The sequence below is a fragment of the Struthio camelus genome, chromosome 1, assembly GCF_040807025.1.
Source record: "Struthio camelus isolate bStrCam1 chromosome 1, bStrCam1.hap1, whole genome shotgun sequence".
NCBI lineage: Eukaryota > Metazoa > Chordata > Aves > Struthioniformes > Struthionidae > Struthio > Struthio camelus.
In genome coordinates, this window is record NC_090942.1 from 127,775,724 (window position 1) to 127,786,042 (window position 10,319).

At 38.8% G+C, this 10,319-nt stretch overlaps 1 protein-coding gene across 12 annotated transcripts in view; it reads left to right on the forward strand.

Moving 5' to 3' along the window:
* The window catches only part of CASK (calcium/calmodulin dependent serine protein kinase), a 242,401-nt gene extending 232,143 nt beyond the window's left edge, over positions 1–10,258 (forward strand). For 11 of the 12 annotated variants that reach the window (XM_068916232.1, XM_068916252.1, XM_068916280.1 and 8 more), the window contains 2 exons: positions 1–9,288; positions 10,118–10,258. In XM_068916232.1, the coding sequence (XP_068772333.1) occupies positions 1–177 (177 nt within the window). In that variant the 3' untranslated portion in view covers positions 178–9,288; positions 10,118–10,258. The remainder of the gene's footprint in view (positions 9,289–10,117) is intronic. The other variant, XM_068916242.1, reaches the window with a different exon arrangement.
* The last annotated feature ends 61 nt before the right edge of the window (positions 10,259–10,319 follow it).

Consider the following 10,319-nt stretch of genomic DNA (forward strand, 5'->3'; position numbering starts at 1 on the left):
GACGAATCTCTTCAGCGCCTGCAAAAGGAGTCTGAAATCTTACAGAGAACATATGCACACTACTTTGATCTAACAATTATCAACAATGAAATTGATGAAACAATCAGGCACCTGGAGGAAGCCATTGAGCTTGTTTGTACAGCATCACAGTGGGTTCCTGTCTCCTGGGTCTATTAGGCCAGTCACCAGATAATTGGGGGGGTGGGGGGGGACTTACCATTACTGGGAACCACCTCATACATGGAAAACCTCTTCGTTATTGACCTTGTGTCAACAGGTCTTGGCCCCTAGAGACTACCTAGATGTAGTGTGACCTAAATTTATAATTATTGTCATGTCCTAATAGATAGGAGGAGGGGGGGAAAAAAAAGACAAATTAAACACTAATTTAAAGAGACAGTATCTCTTTTTTAATCATTTCTCCTAAACTTTAATAAAATGTATCTTTAAATAAATGTATTATTCAGTCCTTTGGAATGTTATATTTTTGGAAATCATAGCTTTTTATTTCAAAGGCCCCTAAAAACTGCACAAAATAGATGCTGCTTTCTATAATCTATTTTAATAGTAATAATAATATGATTCTGTTACCTTAACTTGGGGGTGGAACACTACATTCTTTTTAGAGTCTGATTTTTATGGATTGGAATACTTTGCTTTCCTTTATTTATTTGAAATAATTAGTCTAGTGGTTACAAAACAAACTCATAAATTTTAAAGGCCTTTCTTCGCTTTTTTTTTTTTTTTTTTTTTTTAGAATAGTATTTTTAAGTACTTTTGTGTAACATCCAGGTAATGTGATACTGTCTCTTTGAAGAACTCTGTAAAATTTTTAGAAATTTGAAATTGGGTCTTGACTCTTAATGCATGTGGACAGTCGCAAGCGTTCATGCCGTTGGTGTATCTGTGTTGAAAAAACTGTAATCTACAGCAAAGTACATTCCGTTCATGGGAAAACGTACCCAAGGGAATAAAGTAAAATATTATTCTGACTAAGTTGTAACCTATGCACATCCCTTGCATTTTGGGTAACTTTATAAAAAAAAAAAAATGATTTTTATTAATAATAATCATGTAGTGAAATGTGTTTGTAATTTTGTCTCAATTTAATTTGTTGTAAGGTGGGAGGGGGCAATTACTGGTTTCACCATTTCAGATCTGTGTTGTCTGAGAGTATTAACGTTTTAATTAAGTTTAAGCAAAGAAATGCTGATTTTTAATATGTATGTAATTGTTTAAAAATGCACACATTTTAAAAGAAAATAACGTGCAATGAAGAAACCAGTTTAGGCATTGCGATAAACTGACTATTCCAAAAGACTCATCTACAACAGCCCTGTAAATTCCTTTGAAAATGGTAATTGACTCTACAGTCTGACCAAATTTTTTTTTTTATTTTAAATATACTTCCTTTTATGTGTTCAACAATTAAATGCTTTTGGGTCCTTCATTTCATCACAGATTTATTCAGGGAGTTTTAAGAACAAATCAGTGACTGTTACAGTGAGAAAACTTTTCTTAAAATCTATTAACTGAAGGCCCTGGTAGGAATACAGTCTACAGTGTATTCCAGGGGCTCTGCTCACACACACAATTTGAACTAATTTAGAATTAGAGCAGAGTCAAGTAAAAAATTTAACCATGTGCTAACCTTATCTTTTGTTTCCCTTCTTCATGCCCTCACTGGCCCAGATGGTTTATGTTTCTTCTGAAAATGGTTAACGGAAACAAGTATTACCACCTCTTTTCGGGTGTCAGAAGTACGATGCTCCTTAAAATGACTTATCTTAAAAGCTCAGTTGGCTGCTCTATTGTATAGTATGAAGTTTAGCATTCGTTATTAAAATTATACAGTGCTCCTGAAGGATTTATCCTCAAAGTTGAACTATCAGCTGTAATTGATCTACAGACTGTTGTTTGGGACCACTGGATATATAGTGAGGAAAGGTTCTTCATGTTAAATCTTTATCATACAGTGCATAGTTGTTACTTCTCTCCTGCCTCTTCCTCCTGCAGATGAGGTGACCTAACATCTATTCTTCTTGTCGAATCCGTGGGCAAAATCTAGGTCCAGCTACGCTCCCAGGACAGCCAAATCAGCCGACTTGTGTACTCTGCAAAGCATTCGCAAAACGACTCCCAGTCGGTAGCGCAGAAGGGAGCTTGAGCCAAAGCTTTGCCCTAGGTACACAACCCTCTGATGCTACAAGGGGGATCACTTGGTGACTGAGTCCCAGGGCAAGGATCTTACCCGAGCCCCTTGACTTCATAGCTTGTGGAGTACTGGTGACTAAAATAATGAGAAATTATCTTGTATAGGCCTAGCATAAACAAGCCAGTGAATAAGGAGGAGCTGTTCATCCGTTCTGGATTTAGCCCCTGTAAAAGGGGATAGGTACAAACTGTGAACTATAGAGTGAGTAAGAGGTATTTTTTCAAGTAGTAGTGCTGTGTCTTTTTAGTTCTGGATGAATCTTAGCAGGTGTTCTTGTAGATCAGCTGTTGCAATGGTAGTATTAAACACTAGCTGAGCTCATCAAAGTGACAGGTCAATTCACTCTCAAAACTACCTCTTTTCCCAGTAAAGCACAAAGATGACAAGACCTACTGAAAATCAGGCAGTGGAGTGTTTCTGATGTTAGAAATATAAACATCTTCTCTGGTAAGCATTGGTATCTGATTTCAGTGACACATTCCGCATCTCAAATGTTTATGACGTTAAACAGGTAAAGTAGTTTTGATAATTAGGGTATAGTCCACCATCAGTGGTTTGACTACACACTTTTGACTCTGTTAACATGAATTTCTTGAAGATTCTGTATCTGCAGCCTGTAAGGAAAGAAAACTCATAGGCCCATGAGGGTGCTTCTGCCTTATGTAGATGGAAATAAGTAGTGATTTAATATAACTAATATGCTTTTCTTCTCTAAGTGAAGTTACTCATTCTGTTATTATTACACAGTAAAAACACTGACTTTGAGAGTTTTGAGTCTTTTATTCTCACTGCATAACCTTTTATCAAGAGACAAAGGAAATACCATACAGCACATCGGTTGGTATACTGTCCTGCCTCTTCTTTACCATAGACTGTTTTGAATTGTAAGAACCTTAGGTAGCAAAAAGTTTACTTAGAATCCACCTAGGCTTTAAATAGAGCTAAACCATACAGCCCGGTTAACTCTGTGAACCAGTTGCCACACAGTTCTGTAATCTGTAGAGCAAACCCAGAATTCCTTAGCCTGCCGGATCCATACCTCCCTTAACTCCTGCCCAAACACTTCTGATCCGTCTATATTATTTGTATGGCATATAGAGGGCAAAGAGCTGCCATAAATTCAACTGGAAGTTTCCCTTGTGTGGGGAAGCCTCGTGCAGGTGCAGAGCTGATGTTATGATTTTTGTTAATAATTTCCAACTGGAGAAGAGTCCTCCTAGTACTGTAAATATCACTGCATAATTTAGAGCACCTCTTGGACTTCTCTAAATTTATGCTGAATGTGACCTCAGAAGTGGCCCTGGGTTTGGGAAGAAACAAAACATTTCTGTTTGCCCCTTTTATACTTTATTTTTGTACAGGGGCTCATAGATTTGTAAAGAAAACTTGATCTTATCAGTATGCTGCCTCTCAGTCTGACTGCCTGTGATTTCAAGGTGTTTAATTGGTCCAATAAATGTTCATTAACCTCTGCTTCCATTTACTTAATAAAAGTACACTAGGTTATTCAATGTCTCAGAGTGATAAGATTATTATATTGAAATGGTAACCTAGTTTAGACAATCCTGGCCACTGTCACACAACTCATTTAAAAAGCATGCACCTATTCAAAATCAGAAGGAGATTTTTTTATCTCCTCTCCAAAACTGAATTTGTCCATATATTTTAGTATTGGGGTTTTTTTTTCCTGTTTGGTTTGGGTCAATAAAGATGCTGTGCCACCATCCTCTAAACAAAAAGAACAGAACCTACTTTAGAAACTGAGTTACCAAGGTTGCTCAATCATTTTTGAAAGGACGATTTAGAAGATGAGATGCAACAGCATGAGCAGCATTGAACTGGAGTGTATATTTTAAGACTGGAGAGCCATTAGATTAACTTTAGTATTTGTTCCATTTTTATTCTTTGCTCAAAGGAAATTATTTCAGAATGTTACTATTATTTGTATGAATATTTGGAAATATTGCTGAAGCTAACTTTGCTTTTTGTAAATCTAGATAGAAATAACTGATGCTAGCAGTTCTGGTCCTGTTCTGTTCCACTGCGATTAGTTCTTGATATCTTTAACAGAGGCAGTTAGAACTCGATTTCAGGTCTTAAAATAGTCAAAGAGATTTTCTAAAAGCCACAAGAAAACTACATTTCTAGATTGACTCGAGTGACAGTCATCTATTTATATAAGTTAAAGGGACGGGGTCTTAGTTAAAGGAGAGATTTTCTTAATAAGCCACTCTCTCCAACTCATTTCTGTACTACTATTAACAAGGTAAGAGACAACCAATAACTCTTACCTAGGAGACTGGCTCAAATTATGTCAAATACATATTGACTAAAATATCTTTGCACAGCAGTAGCTCATCACGGTCAAGCAGGGCAAAAGTAACTTCCTCCAAATGATTTATGCCTTATGTGCATACTGTGAGGATGATCACACGAGCTTTTTAAGTTAGAGGAGGGTGTATTTTTCTCTCACAGTACACAAACAAATACTAAGCAAGTTCCAACATTTAAATATTTGCCATGCATTTTTTCACCTTGATAAGCACCGTTAGCGCACTCAACAGTAATTTTTACTTTCTCCCACGCAAGTAATTCTTAGAGTCATATGCAGTCTTCTGCTGCAGTCCTGTGAAGGCTGTACTGAAACAAGTAAAGAAACTTTGGACTTCTTATGATTTAGCCTGGGAGTTAAAGGTTTTTAAAGCCCCTTTCCCAAACCTGTACGTTACATAAATATTCAGTTCTTATCTGGGAAATATGTCTGCCTTAGCTGTAAACTCGGTTAAGGTTTTAGAGAGGTATCAAGTCAATCACAAATAACTGTTATGTAGTCTTAATCTTCTCTTTCCAGGAAAAAAAAAATAAAGGCGGATGGGGGTGTGTCCATGTATTCTGCTGTATCTCTGGGCAGCACCTGGCATGGGAAGATTAGGAACAAGAAAATTAAATTCAGGAACATCTCTATCCTATGCCCTTATGACTAATATCTTACTTGAACTTGTTTTTTGTTGTGGAAGAGACTAGTCGCATATTTCATGCTGTATCCTCAAAACAGATCATGTTGAGCATTAGCAAGGTAAAGCAATTGCAGATTTTCCCCGATCAGTAGCCACAGCTAATTTTTTCCATCTGCATAAAGGAAATACTTATGGGGAAGGAAGGAATTTGCTTGTGTTTTCAACTGTAATTCATCTTGAAGATGAAGCATGAGTCTTTTTCTCCATTGCAAGCCAGCCAGATGGAGTCTTATCTTCCACTGTTTTTCCCAAAATGGTCGTGGTAGTGCGGCAAGTCTCATAAACAACGGGGATAACATGTTGACTGTGCTGAACGTCACAGTTGTGAACCAGGGAATATATCACAAGCGTGACCACACTTTTAAAAGATACAGAAGAGTAGGGGGAACTCCAGGGCCTCAACCTATGCCCAGATCTGCTATTGGACCAATTTTTTGAATGTATGAGAAGAAATTTCAATGGATGTGAAATAGCAAAATTGTCTTATGTTGGGATCCACGTTTGCGTAACTGCGGGGTGAGGGACAACATGACACTTGGAAACTTAATTTTAAGGTATGTTTTTCTAACAGTTGGCAAGCATGTCTTTCTCCTCTATATTACTTAGTATGCCTCTTACAAAAGGTCTTGGAATGATTTTCTCCATATTATCGAGGGGGAGATAAGGAAGAGCAAGTTATTGATTAATAGTTTTGTAGAATATTTTAATCAGCTGTAAATACTAGAGGTTACAACAATTTTGCAGCACATAATATTAAGCACTAAAGAATCATAGACTTACACAGAAAATAAGCTTTTTAGTCTTTGTTAAACTCAGTCCTTTTTCACTAAATTCATCAATTTAGATGTCTAAGCATGTCTTTACTCTGTCCTATACCCATTTCTGTTTGCCAGGATGAATATAACAAAAGCAACAGCTCTGTGTCAAAAGCGTAAATCAGTAAATATTGATTTAATAAGTCAGTAAAGACTTCTAAAGTTACCCGGCAGGCAGAAGAATAAATTCCACAATATTATTTTATATTGATTATGAAAACGTTCAAAGCAGCCTTTTTTCATTTAAAGTTAGAAAAAGCAAGATTTATCTCAAAAACTCACAAGTAATCTTGTCACGATGACTCTCATAAAGTAAAATATTTTGGTTTTGACTGTTGGCTATCAAAATAAACATTTCAGTCCAGCCTTCAGAGTATTTCTGAAGTTTTATGAGAGAGACAGGAGAGGGATCCTGTTTCCATATCTCTTCTGCTTCCGGAAAAAATACCTTGTTTATTTTAGCAGCTTGAACAACTTCCCCTGTCTGGGTCTGTATCTGAAGGGATTTAGTGCTGGCAGAGTGTAAATCAGTCTGGCAGTCTGAGGGTTCCACTTTATCTACATTATGTTGTTATGATTTGTGATTTTTAAATTAGAAGACTTCAGTTAGAGCACAAAAAACCTTCAGCTTTCTTGTGTGTTACTTGATTCAGTGTTTTCCTACTGACTGTTGTTTGGAATACTTCTTCAGTGTGATATTAATCCACCGAAGGCAATGGAAAGACTTCCAATAATTTCAAGAAGCTTTGGTTTTAGGTCTAGCTTTGTGTTTTCGCTAATGTGCTTTCAACATATTTACCTGGTTTTGATCCTTAAAACAACTATTTTAAAAGTTGGAGATTGTTGACGGTGTTGCCCTTTACTTTCTTCCTGCTCTCTGTCGCATTTTTGTCTTGAAAGCTCTGGTGCTGCGTAGAGTGCTGTCTGATGCTTTCAGGTCTTACGCCTGAAAGGATCTTTTAAGACCTAACCACGGTGACTGGGTCTGCTCTACTTGAGTCTCACAAACTGTATGCTTGACTGTGGGGAGAAATCAGGTGGGAGAGAAGCATACAACTGTTAATGCATAATGTTATATAGGAAGAAATCCTACAGACTCTCCGGATCAGGGTTCAGTGATGGGTATCTGCTGCCTCCTGACAGGGGGTCTGGCCTTGTCCAGGGCAGACAAATCTTAACAGCTTCTGTACAGGGAAGTTTGCGTTCCCTGGGGAAATCTTTGGGGAAACCCACATGGCTGAGAGCAGAGCCCCCCCTAAGACACTGGTCACAAAAATATTGAAGCAGAGAAGAGCTTTGAGAATTTCCGCCTCGAGCTCCAGCAATGGTCAGTGGTAAGTTGTTAGCGGCAGCTTTGTATTCCAACAAAAGTGCAAAACTTCAAGTGCTACAGAAAATGCTCTGCTAAAATAAAAGTAAGCATCTGTTTGGATACCAAAAATTAGAAACAAGGTCATTTTAAGTTATGGGATTCAATCCACAGAGCAAGGCAGGGTTCAAACTGAAACTAATTCTCAGGTGTTTTGCTTTTTATCATTCGACAATCCCTGAACCTTATTTAAATAACCTTACATGCTCCCTGGAAGAGTTCGTATCCAACCAGACTGAGCTTCATATTGTATCTATTGATAGAAATTATACAGTGGGATTAAACCAACAAAGAAAGGTAGGTTGCCTGCAGAGAAAAAATACAGTGGTTCAGTGGAGCAGCAGACTGGAATCGTGAGAGCTAGCATCTGTGTTTGACTCCCTTATTCATCTGCTGGGCAGCATGGGGTAAGTCACCTCACCTCTCTCTCTGTACATTTCTTCTCCTGCCGTGTCATTTGTTATCTGTTTAGATTGTAAGCTATGTGCTTAAGGAACTGGCACTCACTATGTTGGCAGAGTATCAAGCATCGCTAAGGCTGCTAGGCAGTACCGGAATACCGGTAGTAATAATTCTTCTGGTACTTAAAACTGACCACTAGCTTGAACAATTGTGATGAGAGACATTTGAAGGCATGCCCCAAACAAAGTGATTTAGGGTCTGGTAGGAATTTTTACCCCGTCAGAGTAATATTCACTGTCGCAATCTAGATTTAAGTAGGTGCTGTAAAGACAGACGTAGGCCCACTGTCTGCCCAGAAGACAGGCGCAGTTCCACAACGAGATGCATGGAGGATTTAAGTACTTTAATTCTCACAAACTCCTGGCTCTATTCAAGGTATTTTACAGACTAATTTTTTTTAATATTAAGCTGCCCTGGCAGTTTAAGATCATCCATTGACTGAAGACAGAAAACTGAGAAATTCTCTGAGCTAGAGAAGGGGAGCAGGATGCTTTTGGCCAGGGTAGGGCACACACCAGGGGGTGTTTAATTTTGCCGAGACAGCAGCTCACATACATAGCTCAAAATTCTGGGCACTCTGTGGGATGTAGGTGACTTTATAGCTGTTTGCTTGCAGCAATTCATGTTTCATTTTATTTCAACTTCATTTCAAGAGCAGACATTTCATGTGTTGGTGACTGACTGAAAATAGTTGATGGTCTCTTTTGCTCATTTATTTTCTCAGAGAGGATTTGAACAATATTAGCCAATTAGATTAGATCTAAATACATCGATAGGGAAATACTGAAGTCCTGAGGGACAGGGAGTTGACACATCCTTAGGATGGGGATGCAAAATTGCTCTCTGTGCTCCGCTGACCTTGGGGCCAGATGTGTCCTGAGCTGGACCCAGTGTCCAAAATTGAGACTCACTTACAATGGTTGTCTGCAGTGCCTGGAGGACCCAGCAACAGACAAGGCTTAAGCAGAGAATAGGGAAACTCAAGGCGGCTCTTTAAAGTGAAAGCTACGATGAAGAAAGTGCAAGAGCCCTCTGAACCAAAGTAGACCTCCATGTCCCCTCCGATGAACAGTCATGCTGCCTTGTGGCACAGAGTAGAGCTGCTTTGGTCTCTAAAACCCAATTTAGATCCAATTAATATTTGTGACCAGTTGCATCCCACACTGTCCATGGTCTGTGCAGCATTAGTTAACTGGTTTGTTCACAGCTGCTTTCAAATGAGACAAGATTTACCATCTTCTAGGTCTCTCCTTCTAAACTAAGCCAGTCTGCTCAGCCTTGGCTAATGGGAAATCTTAGTGCCATAACTAATCTCATTTACTTCTGTCACAAAACTTTTTCTACTGTGTCTTTTCCTAGGTGGCAGGACCAAAGTTGGACATACTCCAGATGAGGATGTACTACTAAAAGGCATGATAGTTTATTGCATTATAATTTGGTATTTTTCTTATCGCAGTCTTTATCACTTAGTGTTCTTTTGGTTTATGACAGTTGTTCTACCAGCCCTTTGCAGCAGTTCTCAGGTCTGTCTTTCCTCAAGAGCCCAGCTATGCCTGTGAAGTTTGTGTTGTGTCTTGGAAGCTGTATTACCTTATGTTTGTCAACATCTATTTTTTCTGCCATAATGCCCCAAATTTCCTGGCTTTCAAGTAATATGGAATTCATCCAAGCCTATTTTAGGCCTTACTGACCTGAAAAATTCCACCTGCAAATTTCACTACCACTTTTTGCCTATTAAAATAATCAATCACTAGTTTCAGCAGAGGTATTCTCAACAAGCTTTATCTCACTGCAAGTTTATCATGTATTTATTTCTACTTTGTTTTCTGTCACTTTGCCAGTCTCTACATCAAGAAGGTGCCTGTCCACGTAGTTACTGATATATATCCTCTTGTCACAGCACACTGAGACATAATCGTTCAGTGTGGTGAGGAATTGCTACTCTCAACTTCATCCCTGTTTATAGGCACACAGCTAGTTGTCCTTTGTTACTGATTTATCACACTTGCCCATTTGTTTACTCCTGGCCCTGTGCGCTCAGCTTTATTTTCACAGTCAGAAGTCCAGAAGTAAAACCCTACTGAGTTACCTGCATGCATGACAGTTTGCTGTGAGTTCAGCAGCCCCTCACCCCATTTGACAGTGTTTCCTTGCCTGCAGCATCCCTATGCCAAATACAACAGAGACTTGGTCAATGTGGCAGCTACTGTAAAGATGGCGTTTTCTTGTGTATCAACAGGCACCATCGTTATCTTCCTCCTTCCAGAAGCACATCTCCTCTGCTGAGTCTGTCGAGTCACCGAGCGGCTGCTGAACCTGGAATGTCACCAGGAAAACTGAAGTCTCTTGAAATACCTGTCCTGTTCTTGCCAGTTTGAAAGCCCCTCACACTGGAGTAAACAACATGTGAAACCAGGGTAAGTGTAGTTCTAGCTTGCTGC